The 25,553-nt window shown below is 36.3% G+C and overlaps 1 protein-coding gene across 1 annotated transcript in view; it reads right to left on the bottom strand.

The window, feature by feature from the left end:
* Positions 1-25,553, bottom strand: part of SMG1 (SMG1 nonsense mediated mRNA decay associated PI3K related kinase) — a 70,180-nt gene that overhangs the window by 31,023 nt on the left and 13,604 nt on the right. Inside the window, exons 3-25 of the mRNA XM_032983572.2 lie at positions 25,185-25,340; positions 19,783-19,919; positions 17,416-17,474; positions 15,365-15,578; positions 14,454-14,579; positions 14,287-14,359; positions 13,508-13,605; positions 11,745-11,918; positions 10,457-10,681; positions 9,648-9,749; positions 8,932-9,201; positions 8,240-8,370; positions 7,352-7,513; positions 6,761-6,879; positions 5,922-6,009; positions 5,736-5,837; positions 5,144-5,284; positions 4,631-4,830; positions 4,146-4,342; positions 3,286-3,453; positions 2,298-2,452; positions 1,032-1,177; positions 149-350 (exon numbers count right to left, since the gene is read on the bottom strand). Of these exons, the coding sequence (XP_032839463.2) occupies positions 149-350; positions 1,032-1,177; positions 2,298-2,452; positions 3,286-3,453; positions 4,146-4,342; positions 4,631-4,830; positions 5,144-5,284; positions 5,736-5,837; positions 5,922-6,009; positions 6,761-6,879; positions 7,352-7,513; positions 8,240-8,370; positions 8,932-9,201; positions 9,648-9,749; positions 10,457-10,681; positions 11,745-11,918; positions 13,508-13,605; positions 14,287-14,359; positions 14,454-14,579; positions 15,365-15,578; positions 17,416-17,474; positions 19,783-19,919; positions 25,185-25,340 (3,445 nt within the window). The remainder of the gene's footprint in view (positions 1-148; positions 351-1,031; positions 1,178-2,297; positions 2,453-3,285; positions 3,454-4,145; positions 4,343-4,630; positions 4,831-5,143; positions 5,285-5,735; positions 5,838-5,921; positions 6,010-6,760; positions 6,880-7,351; positions 7,514-8,239; positions 8,371-8,931; positions 9,202-9,647; positions 9,750-10,456; positions 10,682-11,744; positions 11,919-13,507; positions 13,606-14,286; positions 14,360-14,453; positions 14,580-15,364; positions 15,579-17,415; positions 17,475-19,782; positions 19,920-25,184; positions 25,341-25,553) is intronic.

The following is a 25,553-nucleotide window of genomic DNA, read 5'->3' as shown; positions in this document are numbered from 1 at the left end:
CAAGGTCAAGGTTACCCCCTCCCACGAACACAACTTTCTTCTTACTATACCTCTATTTCAATGACATCTAGTTTCTAAAATCTGTAAAAACTTTAATTAAAGATACTGAACTCTAATGTACCGTTGAATAAATTAGTTACATCCTTACTTTATGTAGTTAAAATCTGCTTTCAGATTGATTGAGGTATTACTGTTGCTTTTCTTCAAGTCATGGACCATATTTTGCCACTCCTGAACAGCAGACCAGTCAGCAATGGAAATGTAACATTCACATGCTTTGTTACCCAAGTAGTTTATAACTTCAGGTGAAGAGTCACTTGGCTTAGTTAGAACAGTTTTTCTAGTTTCTCCTGCAAAACAAGTATATAAACTTATATATATATTTATGCTCATATATTTTTAAATAGCAATTCTATTACTCAAATGTCATTTCTATGTCTTTTGTCAAGTAAAACACTTAATTAACAAAAAAAAAAAAAAAAAAAAAAATCAGAGTTCCACAACATTTACAATATTCTTACACTTATACTGCCTTTTTTAAGGAATAAACCTTTTCAAAGGAAGTTTTGGAAAAATTCAGTGGATATCTGTAAGGAAGCATCAAAACAGGAACACAGAACTAAATTAAGAACAAAGAAGGTCCTTTTTCAAAGATGAAATGGAATACTGCAACGAAGTATCAGTATTTAAAAAAAATCAGTAAGTAGTATATTTATGATACAATTATGTTGTAAATACTAAGCCTTAAGTTATGATATAAAATAATTTAGAATTAAAGTAGTGAATTACAGAATATTTTACCTATTATTTTTAGTTTCATTCGGGTAGACCTCAGTACTGCAAACCCTCATATCTACAAATAATATTGGTTTCAATGGCATTAAGCAGTTCAGTTTAACTGCAGACAGAAACAGGTTTTCAAATTTAAGAATCAGACACTATCATTACAACGGCTATATCATTGAATGTTCTAATTTTATGTATATACAGTTACAAAATTGTATTTCTGTAAAAAAGAAAACAATACTGACCATTTAAGGAATGCTTTGGGCTGGCATTATTCACACTGTTTGAATTGGCCAACTTCAGAACAGTTTTGTCAAAGCCTGTTATACAGCAATCCACTCCTATCATGGAACACAGGTGCTCCTGGTATTCCGCAGTTGCTTTTTCAAACCTTAAATAGTTTAATATTTTAGTCAGCATCTTACAGAACCAGTTTTCTTTTTAGGTAAATAGACTATATTTTAAACATTTCTTTACCACAATACTTTAAAAGTTCACATGTCACCTTCAGCAAAAGAAAGGGATTAACACAGCATACAAGTTTACTGTCTGAATTTCCAGGTTATACCAAGTATAAAAGCTTTTCCTCCCATTCAGGTTTTAATGCCAACTTCAAACTAAGTACAGACTGAAGAAGATAACTAAGTTTTATATTTGTCTGTCAACACTTTTTACCTGAATGAGTAAAGCTGAATACTGATTAACTACATATCATTTAATAGAAGACTGTAAAACTGGGTCTAGGGCAACAATTCACACCTTAAACTTGACACTTCTCGGAAACTTCTCACATATTACAAAGCTGCGCATTATTTTAAGGTATCTTACAAAAATGGGAAAAAAAAAGGTATATAAAGATAAAACATCATTTTTTTGTTCGGGGATTTTTACATGGCAGGTAAATAATAAAAGGTGCCCCTTTTTCATTTCATAGAGAAGAAAGGATGCATTCCTTTAAGGAGATGAAAACACCAAAATGAAGGCATACCCTATCTGGAACATTGACCCACTTATTTGTATCTGCAGTCAAAGATTCTACTTCAATAGACGTAGAAGCCACTTTTTCAAAGCTGAACTAAAACTGCAAAGCATCTCCCTCGGAGTCCCTCTCTTGGCAAACCGTGGCAGGTAATCAGATCACGCCGTTGGTCAGAAACTTCATTAGAAAATATTTACATTAATAATATTTTGCAAAGGAAAATTAAATACAGTATGAAAATAATATCGCTGTGTATGAAAATAAAAATAATATCGCTGTGTACAAAAAAAACTAAGGAAAAACAGCTTAGGATCACCATTTACATTCAAATTCTGGCAATTTAGTTAAAACTAAAAGCATCTAAAAATGCTTGATGCATTAGGTATCTCTGAAAGACACAATTACTTTAATTAACATGGAAATTAGATCAGTAGCCCTGGCTCACACCACAATTTAAAAGATTCAGAACAACTATGTATAAGAAGGAAAAAATGTCCATGTTTGTAATGTCCAGTTATCCAAGAAAACTTACCGCCCTTCTGCTTGTTGAGCTACAGAATTGATCCAGGCAAGACTCTTCCCAACAACAGCAGAAGACCAGACAGCGATACCCTGAATAGCTTCAGGACAGTGAAGCTCACATAATGCTTCCACCAGCATCATAATTGTTACTTCCAATTCATTTCCCTAAAACCAAACCAAAAGCTTTATTTAACAAGTCTCAAAATAACAGCTATATACATGGTTAAATACTTGGAAATGGTAAAGCAATATTCCATTATATGCACCTCCAAGTGAAGTGCTCTGCATAGCCATCCGTTATGCTGCTTTTGGAAAAGCAGGGGAGCTAAGGGAAGAGTATGTGCTGTGAATCCACAGCCTGAATGTCAAGTTAGCAATCTATATGAGATGGTCTATAGCTATATGAGAATTCATAACGAAACAGGAAGTAGTAAATACATTTCAAACCTCCTTTGTCAAAATATTTAAACAAATCATGTACTGAAGAAACTATTCAACCTTTCTAAGAAGGCTTAACCACTTTATCCACTTAACCACTTTATCCACTCGTCCCACCCCTGCACTATCTGCCAGTTACTTGTAGAGGAAGGATACCCTTACAACACCTCCCCCTCCTGCTCATACCCACAGGTAAGCAAAGACACTACACTACAAGCAGCTCAGGAAGGCCTCACACTGATACAACAGAGCTTTGATAAGGTTTAAGCAGAACCTTCCACTTAAAAAAAAAATAAAAATTCAAACTGTGAACAAACCATAGCATTCATTTATGTACAATATTTGGCGACATGTATACAGTACATCCGAATCTCCAACCACAGTATTACTTAACCACAAAAGTCTGTCAATACAGAATTATGAGTTTAAAATGTGGCTTTAAATAACACAATCTTTTACAGACCAGTTTGTTCAATAACTACTGATTGCCTTACTTTAGGTTTTTTAGAATATCATGTGAATATTTTTGCAGTAGTCTACAGAGTTTGAAGAGAGAGTACCTGAGAGATACTATTATTAGTTTTCATCTCTGTGAGTAAATCAAAACCATGCCTGACTGTCACAGCAGGCTGGCCAGCCAGCAATCCAACTCTCATGATGGAAAGTCTGATCCGTGTTAGCCAATCTTGGCATGTCTGACGATTAGTATAGAAGAATGTCCTGATAACCTTCAAAGACAGAAAAGGTAAGTTTTACAATACCGTTCTTCTGTATGAATCAGAATAGTTACATTAAGTATTTAGTATTTATAACAATCAAAGTCAGGACAGGTTTGTTTTCTTCAGTTGAGTTTTCAATTGAGAGAACAAGAAACAGCTAAAATTCTGCATCTGCAATTTTATTAATGCAGATGTTCTGAAATCATGCATAGCATGCAACTGGCCACACATACTAGCAAGCTAAAAATCTTGAAGTGAACTGACTATAAATTATATAGTACTGTCATGTCAAAGTCTGGTAATTAAACAGTTTATTTCAACAGTGAAGGATATTTTGCAGTTAGAACTACATGAAAGGGTACATTGTTTATAAATAATTATTATATTCCTCAAAAAGCCACTTGAAGCCTCAAATAATTGTGTTATAAAGTAACAAGACTGCTGACAATAAGTGACTGCTACAAATCAGAAGTACTACAGACTTGCTTGATTTGTATCACTATACAAGCTGGTACTCCAGAAATAAATCCTCTTTTCACATGTTCTCTAGAAATAAGCCAAACTCAAAGCCATACAAATTCAGAGCCTCAAACTTTAAGAAGTTCTTCTGAAGTTCCATGGGTAAGACCTGAACAACCCTGAAAACACTGTTCATTCAAAAAACTGTTTCAAATAACATCAGCACTCTAAGACAGACAAACCTTAGGTGGAGAGGTAAGGGCATTGGCACATCCTTCATAAGCATTGTACATCAATTTCTCCAAGTTCTCCAGATACTGTAGAAGGAGAACAAGCCTAAGCTGGTTGCTACTGTGTCCTTCATCATTGTCTGCAGTAGTCCACTGGCTAACATCTTGGTCAGGATTTAATGTATGGGCTGCAAGACTCCTAATAATACCTACACATTACCAAAACATGGGGAAAAAAAAAAAAAAAAAACTTCTGAGGCAGTATTTTATTTAAACGTGTCAAGGTATAGCAATGCTAAAGTAAAATCTCTCAAAAGTTAATAATTATTACATAACTGCTCTTCTGCCATAGCATTTCTTGATGTGTCAAACCCATGCTAAAATCTATAATCACTGAAAAATAAAGCCATGGTGCTTCTTCCCTTGAACATGAAGTCTTCAGCTGCACAATCTTACCAAAAAACCCCCACGAAAATAAACTATATTTTTTACATTACCTTCAATTGTTTGAAAGGTATCTTGGGCTCTACCTAGAGGAGTTCGTAGCTTTGAAAGAACAGTAAATTGAGCTGCTTCCCAAACAGCCCATTGCCAAAGAACAGCATCAGTCTTCAACAGATTACGAGGGATGGTCGGTTGATCTCTCTTATCTAGTCTTTGACAGCTATAGAATAGTCTTTCCAACCAATTATCCTTCCTGAAAAAAAAAATCAGTACATTAACACAAATTCACATGGTAACAAGTTTATACTGCACACACTTCAGCTCCCTATTGCTCTCAAATCTCTCATAGGATTATTTCCAGGCAGCACTGTATGTATACAAATATGCAAAAAGGTGTGTATTTTAAGATATTTATAAATACTTAAAGGTAAGTGTAAAAAAAAATATGATTGAAAGTAAAGCAATGTAATTTGTAAAGACACTTAAAATTTTAAACTAAATATAGCTTGGAATTGTTTACTATAAATACAATATCCATGGGTTTCAGTTTTAAGAGAAATTCTTACCCAGTTCGGTGAGAGTTTCCATACAAAATAAAACTAATGACATCAGAGAAATCCTGAGGGTGGAATGTATTACTTGGAGCTTTGCTCATATGACTTCTTATAGCCAAAGATATTTCTTGTATTTCTGTGTGGGTACGATTACTGTGGAAAAAGGGGGTGGGGAGGAAGAACAAAACAATCCATGCTATAATGTACTTCAAAAAAGTTGCACAAAAAAGTTAAAACACACACATATATATGCAATGTCTGGAAATAAGTATACTCTTCAGTATTAAGACAAAGTGCTTTAAGAGTTCAGGTCTTTGAGACAAATTGCAGGACATAATGTTGCTGAAGCTTAGATAACATGGACCTTACAAGTATTCATATTTTCTGCAAGAAGTGCTGTACAGTTTAACAAATTTGTTAGTTACCTTGTGTACTACCTACTGTTCCTAAACTGTAACAAAGTAGAAGAGATAGCAAGACAGTTCGTGATTTTTCGTTTTAAATTAAGACAGTAAGATGATATTCAACTGGCATTATTTCTCAGATAAAAGTCACTGAAGAAACTAAATAATTTTCTATATTGAAGTTAATCTGAACAATTTACCTCAACACGACATCTAAAGGAATTGACTTCAGAAGTTTTCCAAAAGTTTGTCTTACACGAGCACCGCTATGTACTAGTTGAACACGACACACATCAACACACCTGCATCACCAAAAAGGAGAAAAAGGTGGTAACATTTCCATTAACAGCAAAGTTCAAATAATAGACAGAATTCTGTGCAAGTACCTTTGTAAAAGGTCATCTGGGAGGGAGGAAGACAGGGCATGGAGGCTACTACATGCTTGAAGACAAACGTTCACATCTTCCAAAAGGGCTGAATTAAGGAGTTGAAAAGAAAAAAAAAAGTTATTCTTGCTACAACTAGGTAACTTCTGCATTACTCCGGTTGTGGTAGAACATCTAAAGACTTTTCACAGCAAATCTTGTAGAAGGAAACACAGGCTTTAAGCAATAATTTTCTTTTGATTTCATTGACTGGCTTTACTGTAACAAATGCTTAGTAACAGTGTCACTTGTGCTAAGTGTTACTTATGGGCCTTTTCTGACAGCTGACAGATTAATCCTTCTATGTTCTCCATACGTCAGCACTATACACAATATATTTCAATAAGAAAAATCTAAGGTAAATTTAGTAACTCCTGGCTTTGGTAAGCTACTGATTTTGCTAGTATTATGCTACTAAAAGCACTGGCTCCCATATTTCTACTTCCAGGTTTTGAAATCCACAACAATACATCACATTATGGAATGGTTCCACTTTGATAAAATGAAATGCAATTTTACAAGTAAGATCTGGCACATCACTGACATTTTTGGTAAATCAATTTCACAAGCACAAATTATTTTAAGAGAATTAATTGTTTGCACAAGTAATAGGTAGGGATCCATTTGAGAAGAGTTGAGGAGAGTGTAAGTTTTTGCACAAAACGAACTGGAAGCACCTCTAAAAGTAAATGAAACAACAAGTACAGTTAGAGCTATCACTGGTATATGACAAGGTCACTTGTGTACTTAAGTATGCCACATAAAAGACAGTTAATAAGTAAAAATACGTGATATCTTACTGTTTGCTAAAAGTCCTTTACAAAACTTATGAAAAGATGGGAGTGAAAATAATGGTGCATATGTTTCTGATTTTTTCATCAGAATAGCCACTTCCAAAGCCCATGTCATAAGCAGTTTCCTTCAAAAAACAAAAAAATTAGTCACTCTATACAGTTACAGAAAAATATATTTCAATATAACTTGAACTATTTCACATTACAGATAATTATTATACCACAACTCTTATTTTTTAAACAAAAGTTTTCATAACATTAAAAATGTCTCTGGCTTTCACAGTGCTTTGGTAATACAGGATTTTAAATATTGGAAAAGGGTACATTCAGTGAGCAAAAACTTTTTTCAGTAAATTTTGATAGCTCTACTTTTACTGTATAGCTCTTATGAGGGTTTCAATTTTTCTAGCTTTCATGAATAAAAACGAGCAACTACTTTATCCACAGCTATTTCATTATTACTGTTTCAAAAAAAAAAAAATTTGACTGGTTACATTTACCCCAAGTTTTACAGATGAAAAATATCCTGGTTTCTGAATTAAGGCATTCTACTGGAAACAAAGAAAGTCCCCTGATTTATAAGAAAATGTTAGTTACCTGGTATCTTGAGTAAGGTTATCCTTCTTAAGCAGTAGTCCCAAAAGGTTTAGTATGATTGAGAAATGTTTTTTTGTTGCTGTGGTTACAGTACTTATAACTGCTCCATCAAACAGTGAGGGAGAGGAAGAACTGAGGCTACTGGATATGAAATGGTCATGCCTAAAAAGGCAGGGAAAAACATAAAATATAAAATCACCCCAAGATTAGGGATACTTCCTTAATGTATACAGGAGGGGGGGGGGAAACTGCAACAACAATAAAACTCCCAAAACAAACACCAACCAAAAAACCCAGCAGCAAAATTTAATGTATGCCCACACAGCAACCACATTATATCAGATTTTGAACCCTGGCCTAAAAGAACAAAGCTACAATTTTACATCAGTCCATGCAGCCCAGTAACCTGTTTTCAACTGTGGTTGGTATCAAATGCTCAGTGAAAAATCACCAACACCAAGAAATGTACAGAGTAACAGCTGAACTAGTATATTCCCTTACTTTGACAACATTTTGTAGCAATAAGGTCCAAAATGTGTTTAAATCTGTTGCTTACATATCATTACCTTGCCTAGATCTCACATTAAGCAAAACAGTAAATAATATTTCCTTATTTACTTTCAGTAGAGTTCTCCCTTAGTTATCTCTATTCACACACAGGACTTCTAATCTGCCTTTGAATAAAATGCCAAATTTTAAGCCAGGATATGCTTTCTTGGCTGAGATACAGACTCCCTGCAATTAATGAAAGTAAAAACTGATTAAGGAAGTTTGGGCAAATGTGTAATTGTAATAGCCTATTTAAATTCATCCCTCCAATAACACATTCTATTCAGATCAGTCCATCCTAGTGCTCTTAAAATACTGATGAATTACTAATCTTCATACCTGGAACAGTGTGAATAGAGTGTATAGAGTACTGCATACTGGACAGCAGGGAAATGAACTGCTATGTCACCATGAACAATCATCAGATTTTTACTCAGTAGTGCAAACACAGTCGGTGAAAGGGCCCACATCTATAAAATAATTGCAACATAAGCAAAGAAACACAATAAATATGAACTATTTTAAAATGTAGTTTCCATACCATTAATTACTGTGTTTTGATTCTTCCCGAGGGAAATAACTCTATTAATTTGCCGACCTTAATTGCAACTATTTTCTTTTCCCTTTTTAAATAACCTGTTAAAAGCAATTTATGTTTTTACTTGGAAAGAGCTGGAACAAATGTTTTCACACAGCTGATGTGAAAAGAGGACACACTAAAAGCAGGTGTTATCTGTCTTGATTTTCAGAAACAATTACTATGACCATCTTAAAATCAATCCATGAACAACCCTGATAAGATGGTCTTCCCTAAAACCTGCTTTTTATTATGCACCAGAGATACAGTCCATCCATTCTGTTTCCCCTAAATTTTAATACTGGAAGTTTTTCTATAGCATAAATTAAGAAACAAAAATGATCATTTCAATTATACATGTGTGCACTGCTGGTGAAATACATTATGGTGTATCTTAAGTAAAAAAGTGGTTTTAAACTTATTGCACAAACTTCTATCTGTAGTTTTTACTCACCCCAATTAATGAATTTTTAGCATTTCCAATAGTACTCAGAGCACTGAGGTCAAATATAACAACGAACTTTGCATTATCCACATTCAATATATGCTTCTTGAAAGAGTCATGCTGGATTTCAGAACAGGCCTCAGGAAGATGTAAACTATAGAGAAGACTGTTTAGAGCACAAGTCATTTCTCCTAGAATCAACCTGTAAGCAGTCTCCAAAACAGGAATGTTCTTCAGGCTCAACACAGCTTGGTATACAGCATGGGCTGCTGCAACAACCTTGAGAATACAAAATAATTACAGTAATTGATTAGCATGAAATCATAAAATATATTAGTCTCCAACATAGAATTTAAAACTATGCTTCTTTATTTATGAATAGCATAGACCAATACACATACCTATCTTCATTTTTCTGTAATCAAGTACTGTTTATTTACAGAATTTATTAATTACTTTCTGGATCATCCACATAACATGCTGAGTATCAAAGCCACTTCAACTAAGGACTTCTCTATCTGGTGTGATGACCAACTTAGCAAATCCCTTCTCAAATCTAAATGACAAAACCAAGAACTAGCTACATCTGCCTTTCCAGAAGTTTCACGGATATATAGTTAGATTAAAAAACATTATTTAAGATGAACAAAGTTTTACAGCTTAATACATACATTCTAGGAAATGCATGAAGGCTGTTGTGATACATCTGTACAAGTCACTCTTACCTCTTTCTCCTTATGATAACGAAGAACAAGTAGTTTAGACTCTGGTATAAATAATTTCTCTACAAATGATGATGGTAGCTTTGTATTTATTTGTTCAACAATCTGGGGATAAAACACAAAATTATAAAAATAAATTCAGGTAAATATTTTTATCAGAATAGATTATTAAAGATTAATTAAAATACTGTTCTTCTAGCTTCTATATACTGTATCTAGAAAAAACAGCTTCCCAACAATGCAAGTATTTTGTATTTGCTTTCCCAAATTCACAGAGAATTAGTTATCTTCAGGAGCTGAGAGAGAAAGTTGCATGATTAATTTAGATCCATGTGGGTTTAAGAGTTTGTGGCCTACACATTAAGAGCTATGTTTTGAAGAATTTTTATTTCCTAGGTCATGGCATAAGTAGATAAATAGAATATGTTAAGTACTAAGATTCTGAAATTCATCAGGTGGTGTTATCAACTGCAGAAGCCAGGGAACAGCACTGTCCAGTCAAGCCAGACAGGCAGGAAAAAAAAAAATGAAACCAAAAAACCAAACAAACCAAAAAACACATAAGCATTCAGGCTAAACCAAAATGCCACTTTATCAGTAAGCCAAATGCATAAACTATCAGCATGAATGCATAACCTATCAGCACAAGCTTTACAGAAAAGTATACAAGCATTTAGAAGAGGAATTTCTTGCTTGTAATGGAGAAGAGTTTTAGATGTTTACCTAATATACACACACACAAAAAAAAACCCAGGTTGCTTAGAAAACAGTATTTTCCAATGCAAAAACCACAATAAAAAGTATGTACAAACCAGTGTCAACAGATTCAGGACTGAAATGATATAATCAGTGCCACAAGTCTGACAATTTTCCATTTGATCTAATCCATATGTGATGACCATGTCACAGTGTATGGTCATACTTGGATCTAGGCTGCCAAGTAAAACACCAACACACTCATTGGCAGCTGTAAGTACGGCTTCAGAAAAGAATACTTGGTTTGCAGCAGTCACACATCTCATTACTCTGTACAGAACCTAGAAAATTAAAAACATACCTAAATTAAACTCCATTAAAAAGAGACAAGTACTGCATGCTATTTAATTATATTGACATCCTTTTGATATCCTGTCCCATCATCAACTCCGCAGCTTGGTAAATTCTATCAGTAGAATATTCTGAATAAAGCACATCATGGCATTACACTTCAGAAGTATAAGCAAAAACAAACCTTCAACTGCCTAGCTTCCTACTCAAAGACCTGCAGAGACCTAGAAAACCTAAATTCATTATTCAGAAATCTGTTCAGTTCCAACTGATGTCAACAGAACTCCTCTTGTAAAAGACAGACTAGCTTTCTTTTCTTGAGCTTTTGTCACAAGAGTGCTCTGCAGATTAAGACACAGGTTACATAACTGTCTTGGCTTTAATTGGGAAATCCATACACTTATTTATCTGAGAAGTTTTGTCCCTCACATAGCTCTGCAAGTGCATAAATTCCAGTTGTACAGCACATGCAGCAACAATAAGATTTTGACTAAAGGTATTTTTATCTTTTTTTGTTTGTTTGTTTTACAATCATTGACACCCTCTACAGTTCCTGTTATAGAAGGATAGCAGATACTTAGGGTACTATGTAATATTTATTCTGAGTTTACACCATCCTATATTATACTTTAGAACAAGAGGCCTTTGCTAGCAGATTCGACAGATGCAAAAACATCATGGATAAGAAAACCTACATTTTTAAAAATCAAACTCAATTTAAATTCAGTTTTTATAGCATCATAGCAATCTGAATAAATGCAACGTTATGGTTAAAGATAGATAATACAAGCATAAACCCAGCTGCATAAAGTTAAAATGCCTAAAAAAAAGTTTCTGCTACATATGATTCCCATGTGTCACTATCACAACCTATACCTTAATATTTACTAAAATTCTTGTAGCATATTTCTTCAAGAAAATACATTTGATCAAAACTGAGCGTATACATATTAATACAATCATAAAATCTAAATAAACTCAGTGAGTAACATCATTGTATGATGATAAATCGTGTCACCAAAGAAAAACAAAAAGAAAAACTCAAATTCTTACATCAGTTACATATGCTTCCGTAATTGGTGGTCCTCTAATCGGGCTGAAGCGTTCCCCAATACTCCTCACCACAGTACTGAAAACCCGAAGAAGTGCAGCCAGTTTAGGTAGTGATACTGAGGGAGGAGGAATATCTTCATCTACTGATTCCCCAGAAGCCACATGACTGAGGTCCTACAGCACAGAATTTTTATATATCAGTACATATCATTAACAGTAATAATACACGCATAAAAGATGAAAATACAATATTGAAAATACTTCATCTATATTCAGAACAGATACTATCCAATTATAGATATATTTATCCAACTTCACATACATACGAAGATGGGATATAGGCGTACAGTGACAATGAGCAAGTCACAGAGCAGTAATAAGATGATACTCTCCTCAGTTTAGCTGCTGAAACAGAGTACTCCGACTGTATCTTGCAAATTAAAGCAGAGGCCTGTGATGTTCCTGGCCGCTGGAACATGATCATCCATATTCCTGCACTGTTACAACAGTTGTCTGCGCATTTCCACCACTCTCCCAAACAATTCCCATCCACAGATCAGAGTCAGGATGTTCAAGTGGTCATTCCCATCACACTGTTTACATGCATCCACCTTGATTTGGAGAGCATGAGTTTACTAGCAAGCTACTTCATGCCAGCTGGCATCAGTGCCTGGGAACATTCCCAGAAGTGCTGATCTCATTAGTATAGATATAGCCTTGGTCTAACCCACTGCGAGACAAAAAACACACTAGCTGGAACCACCTCCTCCATGATTTAAGTTCACACATGTTATCTTAAAACTCTTCCGTGACTAAGAATACACATGTTGTCCAGCTCAGCAGACAAGCTGATAAGCAGCAACTTACTGACTAATCACTTCCAGCAGTGTGTCTACAGCCACAGCAGCACAGGTCCAGTGGCTTGACACTACCAAAGAGGTCTGTGAATTCTAACTCTTAAAGCTGCACCATCAGAAGCCTTGGTGTACATATAAATACACTAATAAAATCCAACTATTTATTCTGCTTTGAGTGAAATTGGTCATGCTGGAAGCACAATTTCACCTACAGGATCTGCATGTTAACATATATAATATAGTATAATCTAGTTATAAGCATATATACATGAGCACATATACCTTAAGAAAAAGACAACACCCTTCCCCAAAAAACAAAGCTCTCCCTTTAATGACAGTCAGATAAACTCTACACCCTGTTAACTAAGCAAAGATTACAAAGTCAAAACAAAAAACATGAAATGTAAATACTTTAGTTTTCCATCAGTTTCTGCTGCATTACTTCCTGAACAATATAATCCGTTACTTTATTTTAAGACAGATGTACCATTAATCTACAGAAGCATTAAGAATCCCTCTCCCCTCAATAGTCACTACTTCAGAAGAACTCTGAAGTTGGACAATTAGAGAAAATACCAAGGGAAGACCATGAAATTTCTTCACTGCAGCTTTTTAAAAATGAAGGCATTCCTGTTTGGTTAATTGTTTTTATTTTTATTATAATATGATATTCTCAATCAACAATGGTTGAAAGCCTAGCTATGATACTATTTAAATTGTGAGGATTTGTATAGAATTGTTATTGTATGTGCCTTAAGTATACCCTGTAATTTGACCCTCTTTCCCCAGGAAAACCATATAATTTTACTTTCTACAAATGTAATACATCCATAATGATCACAGCTGTGGATTTATTAAGAAATCCACAAGAGTTCATTCTGGTATATACCATGAAGTCTTGCTTACCTCAGCATAAGCTTCCATATCTTCTAAAAACTGACCCAAGAGAGTGGTAGAAAAAGTAAGATCCGCCACCCAAAAGGGCTCCAAACTCTGCAGCCATCCTGTATAAAAATACCAGGGCAATTAAAACAGGGGAACAAGGTAACATATGAAAATTAAATTTTAGTTGCATATTGCTGAGGTAAAAGTTGCTAAGGTAAGAGAAGGTCACCTGCATGAAAGTTTTAGCATGAATAATTTCTGAAATAAATATAAATCGTACTTCCTTCTTTTGTCCCTCTGACAATTCATTTTACAGTTCAGTCCTGCCCCACAGCAGTTAAACATTAAGTGCAGAATCTAGAACTATGATACTGGAAACATAACAGACCTGCTGTGAATACCTTCAGGACAACTGCTATAGCTATAGGAAGAAGTCTCCCATTTTCTTACATGCCAGTACATTATCTTTACCACAAAGATTTTCTAGAATTATGCAGAAGAATATGTATACTTTCACAGAGAATATATTAAGATCTGAACTTAGTAAAAATTGTTTTAAAATTACACAAAACAATTATTGTTCAAATGAAGCCTGAATAAGGCACATCATTTTTCCAGATATAGCACAAAATGACAAATGCAAATTTACTAAAAGATTAGGAACAAAGTTCTTGTTATGTAGCCAGAAACTCATTTTGTCTTTAGGTCAACTTTCACGTCAGTAGGGCCAGACTTGTGCAAGTAAGCCCCATCACCTGCAAGCCAGAGCAGACTACTAGTGACTCTTTGGCCAAACTTACCAGATACCTGCTGTGTCAATGAAGGTTTCTGAGTGTGATCTATATGCCACCCAACCAGGATGTCCACTGTGTCCTGGAAAGCAATTTTGAAAAAGGGTTAGTTACCCAACTTGATGCACCAACATTTCTATGCAAGAAAGAAAACCTAGAGGACAAAATAAGCTTACCCTAAAATTGGTGCTGAAAATGTGTGGGTAGCATCGGGACACCAAAAGGATGCACTTGACACATTTGCACAGTAACTCTGGTGTATCCACGTTTTCTAGAATGGACTGCAGGCTGGTCATTACAAGCTAAAAAGTAAAGCAAAGCCACTAGGCATTTCACATCATTAAAACAACATGTGGAAAAGTTACAGTATTCAACACAGATTCACTCAGTGTTGAAAACTTCAGCAAACTACTCTGATTCTAACAACAGAAACATCTCAATACTCTTTCTGTAGGAAGGAAAAAATGTAAAAAGTATCACATATACTGCATGGAAATAATTTCAAGTGGACATTTGCTTGAAACATGACAGACCCAGGCTCAAGGCTTGGGGACACTGCTTTATTTCATTCTTTAGCCACAGAACAGATGGTTGTTCTAAGGTCCCATTTCTCCTGCTGAAGTCTTTTGACTCTGTAACGTACATAGTTGTTCTACACTCAAAATAACAGATTTAAACTTGAACTAGGGGACTAGATTTGTCTGCACACATCCTGCTCCCTCTCAGATCTAATTACAATTCAAGTTAGAAATTGTAAATAGGAGGTAGCACAAAGAAATCAACAGGTTGGGTTTTGTGTATTATTCCACTTGAGTTCTCTTTTCAGTCTCAAGATCTTTCCTCTTGGATCTGCAATATATACTAAAAAGTCACATCAAAATATATATCATCCTACAAAGACTTGACATTCCTTTCTAATGTGATCGGAACCAAAGTAACCCATTCAGTCACAAAGTTCCCCCCCAGTTGTAATTATATTTACTTATTATGTCAACATAGCAGTATCATTCATTCACAATTAAAAAGTTGATTCAAGCATTGCACTGGAAAAAGTCATTAATAATCCTGTTTTAACTTGTAGTCTTACCTGCATTAAAGATGAAAAGGCTTTCTTTTCTCCTACAGTCTCTAGTGCTTTGTAAGTTGCACACAAATAAAGAAGTTTAACTTCATCTTTTGTGGATGAGCTGAATTTGCTAAAAATCCATTTAAAGATCTTCTCAGCCTCGTAGCTCAGAGAAGCACAAAGAAGGCCAAGACAGCAAGCTCCTTCCTGTCTCAGTTCTTGAAGCAATTTGCTACTGTATTTTTGGGAAGGAAAAAAAAAGTATGTAATGTCCAGACATGACAGCAGCACAAAAGAAACCATAAACAAATTAAAACATTTTCTAAAGCAGAAAAATATATGCATTAAGTTGTTTCTCTACTACTTAATGGCAACAGTGATGATGCTAAAATAAAAGTTAATAATCTGAAAAACTCTATGAATTATTATTTCTATGGAATAAAAGTACACAATAAATAGGCTGTTTTACTTGCAGCACACTATCCAAGGAAGAAAATTCTTAACATACAGCTGACTTTGGGTAATAATACTGAACTAAACACCAAAAAGCCCACACACACCTGAGCTCCCTCTACATATGCTCTTAGTTGGATGTAAATGAATTAGATCCGGTTGATAAAAAAAATGAAGTTCAGTTTGCAAGCTAGACAACCACAGCAGTGCACTACTACGACCAGGTGATTAACACTGCTGAGACAGATTTCATATTACCTATAACATAAAAGCCACACTTGTGCATTAAAATTCTCTCCATGTGAAGTGTACTCTAGACAGTCTAACAGTATTGTTGATATGCCTAAGAGAGTCTTCACTCTCCCCCAGTTCCATCCAGTTACTGCAAAGTCACACCCTTGCAAAATCAGTGAATTAAATTATTTCAATCTTACCCCCCCTCCATTCCATTTCTATATTGAAATTCAAACCTAACACTGTCATTACTTTTCCTCTTTAAAGCTGTCCTGGCTTTGAGTGAGTGGTGGAGTTTTTTGGTGGCAGGGGAGGGGGCTATAGGGGCGGCCCCCTGTGAGAAGCTTCTCAAAGCTCCCCCGGCTCCAAGCCAGCTCCACTTCTGTTTGGAAAATTGAGCCAATCAGCTGCGCCTCTGCGATAACGTATTTAAGAAGGGATGTGGTGACGGGCAGTGGGACTTGTGAGGAGGAGTTGCTGCAGCTGCATGAACACCAAGGTCAGTGGAGGAACGGAGGAAGAAAGGAGGGGGGAGGTGTGCTGGAGCAGAGACCCCCCCTGTATGCTGTGGGGAGACGGCAGGGTGCCCCACCCTGCAACCCATGAAGATCTACGGTGGAGCAGATGTTGATTTATGGCCTGTGGCTTCTGCCTGATTGATCAAGGTGCTGTGCCTGATGAAGGCTGGGGTCTCGTGGGAAAGGGCAGCCCCGCTGCTGTAATTCAGTGCTGGGAGGATTGCAGCATGCGGGGGTGTCCCACGCCGGAGCAGCTCGGGAAGGGCTGCAGCCGTGGGAGGGAATCCAGTCGGAGGAAGTTGGTGACCAATGACAGAGCAGTGTGGGGAACGCTGCAGCCCATGGGAGGAACTCACATCGGAGAAAGTTTGTGGAGGACTGTCTCCTGTGAGAGGGGGACCATGATGGAGCAGGGGGAAGAAGCTCCAGAAGCTCCCCCCACTGAAGATGGAGAAAGTGGCAGCACTGACTGCACCCCTCTTTCCCTGCTCCTGCGCCACTGGGGGGAGGAGGTAGAGATGTCGGGAGCAGAGCTGAGCCCGGGAAGAAGGGAGGGGTGGGGGGAAGGTGTTCTCAAGATGTGGCAATGCTTCTCACTGTCCTACTCTGTTATGTGTTGTTAGTGTCTGTAATAAATGTATGTTCTTTTTTTCTTCGTCTAACGAGTCTGCCTTTTGCTTGTGACCATAAAGAATGTTTTTTTTTTTTCCCATCTCAGTCCTACCTTGAACCCCAAGCCTGGCCTGGCTCTCTGTCCCTTCTTACTGCCGGAAGAGAAGGGAGAGAGAGTGCCTGCATGGTGGTTGGCTGCCAACCAGGCTCAAACCACGACAAAAGCCTTCAAGCTGCTTAGTTTTTCCAGCTTACCTTTCATTGAGTACATCATGAATGGCAGTCAGGATATTATCCAGTTGTTTAACTAGTACCTATAATACAAGATACATAAAAGACAACTGTAGTAAAGACACAGTAACTTCTGCAAAGTATGTCCTGTTCACACCCTCATTAAAAACATCACTGCCAACTCTGTTAACAGAACGCTATTATGCTTTCCGTGGCCACTGCAGACTAGCATGAACTATATTAAGCAATACTGCAATATTATCCTACAAGTTATATTTCATATTTATTTACAGTAGTCACAAAAATACACTGGCAGGCTGCTATCAAGGTTTGTTCTAAATTTAGCTCTTGCTGATAAGATTATATCACATATGTAAGACTCACCATACAGCTCATCAGTAGTGTCTACTGAAGACCTAGTCTCCTATGCTAATAATCAATTGTATCAGCAGAATATTAAATACATTCTGAAGTATTAAAATTTCTTCTTAGGCAATGCTGACTTTCAGAGAAATTAAGTACTATTTTGGAGGATGAAACATTATTGATAAACCAGTGCTTCTCAGTAAACATAACCAGAAATACTTCTTTTCCTAACATGCAGTAAAAAAAAAAACCCGACACATTAGTGAGTTGAGTTACAAAATAATACATTAGTTGCAACTGTATAAAAAGTTTTCTTGACCAGTTAATAAAAAGGTTTGTCCTCTTTTCTTCAAAAGGATATTAATCTTTAACACAATGGATGTTATCTATTTTTTGTTGTTAAGTTTTGAGCAACATCACTCTTTTGGGGATGGAGAGGAGAGAAAGAGATCCACATGCTTGACCCCTCTGAACTCACAAGGGCATTTTTAAAATGTGCGTGGTATCTGTAAAAGAGACTACAAAAGAGACAGGAGAAGGCATCTATGCAATTTGGAAGCTGAATCACAGTGCCATTACATGACAATGCCACTGCCTAGTGACTTTTACTACTTTACTTCGTTGAACACACATTTCAAGCCTGAGAATGAAAATAACTCTGTTAAACTACACTTAATAGTGTCAAGAACTACAGGAGTCTGTAGTTTAACTGCTATGTTAAACACTGTCCATTATAAAGTTTTAGGCTTCATATCACTTGACATCTGATCTTGTTTTCATTAGCAAGCTAAAGTTTAAAGAAAAATTTCTCGGTAATAAACTTTTAACATTCTGACCACTAGCAAGTATGAAGTTTGTCCTCACTGAGTTAGGTATTAGAATGCCAATTCCAATATGTTCTGTGATACCAATAAACCTAGACAAAATGCAGTTAAAAAAATCTGGGGGAAAAAAATGCACTGAGAATAATGGAAGTTAAACAAAAAAAAAAAAAAAACAAAAAAACCAACCATGGAGTGTATGTGGAAAGCATTTTCTCCCCAAACCCTTGTATTAACAAGGATTTTGTTCCAGAGGAAAGCTGAAATATGAGCTAGGCTTGCACATGGTCTGCTTATACCTATGTGCACAGAATAAAAAAAAGTCTCAATGTTTAAGTGTCATGCCTTTTGGAAAAGACCACAATTACCACTGGTTAATTAATATATCATGAGAGAATGAACCAACTTCTTATAAATATAGACACATAACCCCCAACTGAAATATCACAGCACTGCCTGTAAATGAGTGGCAATGTGTTAAAACATCACTTCCTGCTTTTTGAATGCTTGGAGAACTCCTAAGCTCTCCAGAAAAGTGGTGAAAATCTGTCAGACAAACTACTCTTAACACTTCACTGCAAAAGAAGTAATATTAAAAATGTATACCCACAATAGGATACTTCCCCCCATCCTCAAATCCTTAAGAAACACTTGAGGATATTAGAGTTCAAACAACCCATTTAAAAACCCCAAAGATGTAATGAAAACAATGACTTATTTTGTATTCTTCCCATAAAAGGGAATCCATATCCAAAGCTGTTTATCTAGAAAGCTGATCAACTCTAAGGTGAGCTATTCACAACACTGTATAAATATCTGCACAGTTTTCATTTAAAATACAGAAACCATTCTTGAACAAGACGACAACACATTTTACTTCCTTTTTCCTCTACTTCCTTGCTTTAGGATCCAGAGGATATTGCTAAGACCAGTCAAAAAAACCTACATGCATGCTGTATTTATTTCTACAGCTCATACAGTCAGTAGTTTAAGGCAATGCATCATAAGTAATCAAGCACTAAAAAAATGTCCTGACTGCCAGGAAAAGGACAGGCAATCCATGAACACACTTTCATTTGTTGTGGAAGGAAATTTCTTGTATATAATATATTTCTCACATATCACAATACTCGGATTTTTTTAAAAAGACAGTTTTGTAAAATGAGAAATACTCTAGTGCTATGGAAAAGTAAAAATTACTAACCAGTTTGTTTTCTGGTTGCTGAATGAATTCTTTCAATTGCTTTACAGTAGCCAGTCTTCGGTCTCTGTCGTCTTCCCGAGTAATCCTCCGAAGAAGATTTGACAGTCGAGACTCGTCAGAATAAGACAACGATCGCTCTGAAAAATAAAAGGCAATTATTTCTTTTCTCTACAGCATTTGATCAATAGTGTCTGAATTGTCCAAAATGTGTATTTATGGACCCAATAAGTCATAACAGTAATTTAATTTGAGAAGTAAAAAAAAAAAAAAAAAATCCTGATTTGTTTTAAAGCTAATAGGAGGAAAAATAAATGTAAAAATCTAATTTAGCTACCAAAATATTTTATTTCTTCCAGTGGACAGCCCATTACCTGGGTAGAACTCATTCAGAACTAAGCAGAACTGGATTATTTCTACACGAAAACCTGTATTTAGTTCCCTTCTATGTAAATGGTACTAAAAAAAAAAAAAAGGAGTGTGGTAAGGTTAAATCAGACTTCTGACTGAATATATGAACAAAAATAATTCAACAAACAATATTTAAAGAAAACCTTGTGGGAAAAAAAAAAAAAGCTGTTGCTTGAAGCAAAGAACCAGATTTAGGCTCAAGCAACTATCAGGTAACAAGATTTTCTCTATCATTTTGGCACAAGATTATGAGTAGTCCTCTGACAGGTAGCATGGTTCTGCTTTGAAAAGTAAAATAGATCTACTCTTCCTCTACTGCGGAACAAAAGTATACAGCATAGAGGTGCAGTGCCTACTGATTTAAGTGGATTATAATATAGGAGAATTAGCATCTTCCTAAAAAAATATTTCATATAGAACACTATTGGTATCAGTGAAGGTCAGAACTCTGTTTACCTGATTTAGGTACCACTTAAAATTATTCATATGAATTAAATTTATTTCCCTCATTTGCAAAAAGGAAACAAAGTTTCTTTTGAGAAATTTAACATTAGATTTCCTGGTGATTAAAACAAGACAATTTATGGAACATGATGATGTTTCTTTAGTCACCACGACTCTTATGAGAACATCCAAGACAACTACAGACAGCAGTTTTCTCTGGTATGTTACACATCAGTCATCTGATGGGAGCAGCCATAAAGGCAACCTGATTGTAATGGGAAGATTATAATGGAAAAATACTGACAGAAGATGATGTCTGCCAGCCTGGTAACTGCTAGTCTGAGAACATGGCCAGCAAACCGGGAACATTCTTGAAGAGCAGCTGGGTACCTAAGAACTTGAGACATCCTGGGATACCCTTGATAAGCGCAACCAACTTATTGTCTGGAAATGGGAAAAATAGACTGCAATGGTGGAAAACATCCTGGGAAAGTAGGAATTAGTAACAGCTACTGACTGCTCCAGCTAGAAAAACAGACTGGGAAAGCAAGCATTGGTGTGAGAAGACAGAAAACAGCATCAGCTATTGGCTGTTCCAGATGAAAAACAGTAGTAAAAGCTACTGGTGGCTTCAGGTGTTTCAATCCTACACCCCCTTCTGTCTCTAACAATCTAAAAATAACTCACTTTCTACCCAAAATGGAGCTTCTTTCCAAGAGCTCCCCTTGCAAAGCCTTTGTTACACAAGATCTGGACAGATCAGACCCTCACTGGGGACACCTGACTGACTCCAGGCTCCACGATGCAGATCATCTTTGAAGTGATATCTTGTCTGTCATCAACTGGCCCCACTCTTGGGAGAAGTCTGGTGAGTGCTGTACTGGTAACACTTTGAATAGTATATATATAGGTGTGCATATAAGTAATTAATCATTAAGTATATACTGCAAATTACCACTAGTAAAGCAAGTAACCTGTAATAAATTTAAGAAACGTAAACCTTTGTGTCCTTGTGTATTACAGAATCATATGAACCCATCTACAGGCCAGCAATTCTTATAGGTCATGACATCATCTACAGGAGAGCATGTCTTCTGCATTATAGTCATGAAGAATATTCTCAACCTTATTTTCATGTCTTTATTTTTCTTTTTTTCATTTTGAAAGAGCATGAATAAAGCAGGCTTTGATAACCTCTTTTTTGCCAGGCGTCAGTTTCAGCAATTAATTTAGAAGACACCTGAAATTCTGACAGCTTATGCAGGCTTAGCGAACATTAAAATAGCAGTAAGAATCTGAAGGATCAAATCTACATTTTGTTCCTAGCTAGCACAACCACACAAGACACGTTGAGATGTTATCTGACAGGCATGAAGAGCACCTCTTTTAAGATGGTACTGTTTGACAGAAGACTAAGGCATACAAATCCACTTAAGAAGAATTGAGATGCTTTTCCCTTGCTTTAGCTGGAAACCACAGTCTCCAGTAGTGGACAAAAGCCCCACATCTGATGAGAAACATACAAGGAATCATGATCAGCAAGGACACCTTCTGAAGCAGCATCTGAGGGCTTCCTGAGCCATGGTGCCAGAGTAATAACTACAACCCCTGCTAGATGATCACTTGCATCTGAAGATCTCCTTGTATTTCTGCCCAAAGTTGAGCTAGCAGCTCTAGTCCACAGATTGCCTGCCAACAGTCAATAGGTAGTCAAACTTCAGAAGGATGGACCAAGCACATTTACCCACCCAAAAAATTTGATCAGCCCTGGAGAAGAAAGGGACTACCACAAAGAATGCGGCCTGCCTGGGGGTGTACCATGTCTATCATTTTATTTAAAACGTGTGCAGTAGTAGAAGGTCATCAGACCACGGAAAAACATTTTTTTTTTAACGTTCAAATGGAATATTTCAGAAACAAAACATATGCAAACAAGAACAAAAGTTCTAAAGCTTGGTTACAATGGAAATTAACACAGACTATGGTACACAAAATAAGAAGTACAACTGCTATTCATGAATAATTCCACATGAAAACTCTTCTCCTAGAAAAGCACTATGCTCTACATTACTGAATATATTTCGAAATCTTAAGCTGAACAGAATCTATACACACTTATTTCACTATTAGACCATCTACATACAAAGCCTCTAAAAACAGCAATTTGACTTTGAATAATTCAATGCACTGGCCACCTCATAATATAGTCCTTTACCAAGACAATAAATATGCCTCATGAGAAATAGAAAAGTCTGTTCTACCAGTATTCCTCCAGTGACACTCTGCCACCAACAACCTGGACCAGGAACGCACAGTACACATCACTTCCCTTCTGCCACTCCCAGCCTGCACTCACCTCCAGCATCCAGCAAGTGCATGGGAAGCTACAACTGCACAGCTGGGTTAGGTCATTGGGTACTGCGCTTGAAGGGCAAACTGGGATGCAGTGGTTTGGAAAACACTGAAAATTACTTTTACTAATAACTTTTTATAAAGATATTCTAGATCTTTGCAAGGTCCCTCAAAAAGTCCCCCTTTCTGTCCTTAAAAATGCTGGTTGACTCTTCAGTGTTAGATGTAAAGTCAACAGTAAGTATAAGCTTTGAATTAATTAAATCCACAACTTGCAACTTTTTAGTGTTGCCTTCTCTGCATTTATGTTTTTGTTTATAATCTCTTAATGGAAAACTGTAACTTATTTTGAAATATGGTTCAGCTGTTCTACATACAAAAAAAAAATCCTAAAACCAGAACTGTACAGATAAAACTACCAACACCAAGGTTACTGGTATGAGACACATTTAACTGCTGCTGGAACAAGATGTACTGTTCAAAACTCTCTACTAAAAGCAGCTTTGTTTTTATTCAGTTAATATCTGATGAACATTGGCATTACTCCCTAAGAGTGTTAGCTGTCTGTTGAGCCATAATCATAACCTAAAAATAAAATTAAAAAAAAAATAAATAAAACTAACCAAGAGCATGACTGAACCTATACTAATCAAAGCTCTAGTTAATGAACACTTGTATGACTTCTGCTTAGTGAAAAATCAGCAAGGTCTCAGCCACATGCTAACTCACTCACAGAAGACAACTATTTTAAAACTTGCTTAACACACACTAACAATCAAGAAAATACAGAATTTTTAAAAAATCCTTTGCAACATAATCCCACTGTATTCTGAAGAAGATATGAAAAATCAAAATGAGCTGCTGAAACCTACAGGAATCACAGAGACAGCCCAGTTAAAAAGGAGAAACTTCTGAAATCTGACAGCTAGAGGACACAATACGCACAGACACATACAAGTCATAGGCAGAGACTTCAGTCATCCAAAATTACAGTTCCTAAACTTTTAAGGATTAAAGAAGTGCTCACATACCCAGGGTAACAGTCTGAATTTTCTGCCAGTGTAACTAATAGTAAATTCATGCACAAGCCCACTACCAGAAGTATGATTTACAGAGTTATCTATTAGACAATTCTTTATTTCCTCTACATAGACATTATAATCCCATTCTGGTGTCTTGATATCAGAGTTATTCAGTCCTTTTAGTGCTTTAAATTATGTCTGAGTTTAACCTGTTTCAAAGATCAGACTTTTGCAACAGTCATGTCACCACTTGCATCTTGGTGCTTCCACCTGCAAAGCACACTGAACACTCTTCTTTCACCTTCTGTCTCCTCTGAAATATAAATCCCTGAGAAGAGACATCATGTCCTCATATGTTTAGAATGTGCCTGGCATAAAGCAGTCACAGTTTTTGTCAGTGGCTCAACTACCACTTATACTAAGTGGTGCAATAAATGACAGTGCTTAGTCATAACAAAGTTTCTATTTTCATTCAAAAGTCCTTGGGATAACTTTCCTTTTTATTTTAAAATAATAGGAAAAGTGAAGCCTTCTTTCTCAAAAATGTGTGCCCAGCATTCTTGAACCCTCTTGCAACTCCAGATTTCCTCTCACTGCATCTCCCAAGACCTTGCCCACATTCTTATGATGCCTCCAGCTCCTCCCTGGACTCTAATTGTCAGCTGAGCAAGAAGGAGCATGAGTTGTGGCTGGTTCAGGAGTACACATCTACTGACTAATCAGCTGGTATGATGTGATGACTAGTTGACCTGCAGTGAGAATAGGTAACGGTTGAGCTCACTGTTGCAGGTTTTCCCACACTAGGGACTTTTTAATTAACAACTTTTTACTCAAGCATCAACTTTCGATAAATCTAAGAGCAAATTCTCCTTTTTGGAGCCCTTGATCTCTCTGCCAGATCTGACTAATGTGAATAAGGGTTCAAAAGCTATTTAAAGCTTATTGAAAGATTGATAACATAAGCCATATAGTCCAGAGATCTGCCTAACCTGTGGAGGAAGTAACAATGCCGGGAACAGTAAATACAAGATGACAGTTTCCATCAACATCATCTAACCATATATCACAAAAAATAAAATCCATATAGATTGCCTCGTTGTAGTGAACTTCATATTCTGAACATGAGAGGTTGCCAAAAAGAAATCCACTCTTCCCGAAAATCTGTGGTATCCTTACCCTGTGATTTCCTCATGTCTTTTGTGGCTAAAGCACGATTCCCATGCGGAACACTGGTAAAATCAGGATTGGTCACATTGTTAACTCTCAGCTCTTGCCCCAACGACTTCCGACCATAAGTATTTTCCCCAGGTCCTCCATTGACACTGTAGCCACCTGTGGAAAAAACAGCAGGAGATTAAAACAGGCTATCAGACCACATATTTAATAGGGTAGTATGTTATGAGTTATTCAATTCATATGCAGATTAGCAATCCTATCTTCTACCACCTTCTTTAGCTTCCTTTTTCACTTTTACATGCAAAAATGTTTTGCAATGCCCTGTAAGTGTCCAGGTCACATATCCAGAATCTAATCTGTTTTTTTGAA

The sequence above is a fragment of the Tyto alba genome, unplaced genomic scaffold (genome assembly GCF_018691265.1).
Source record: "Tyto alba isolate M040663 unplaced genomic scaffold, T.alba_DEE_v4.0 Super-Scaffold_28, whole genome shotgun sequence".
In the NCBI taxonomy this organism is placed as follows: domain Eukaryota; kingdom Metazoa; phylum Chordata; class Aves; order Strigiformes; family Tytonidae; genus Tyto; species Tyto alba.
The sequence above is the reverse complement of the archived record's forward strand: the minus strand, read 5'-3'. Positions and strand labels throughout refer to the sequence as shown.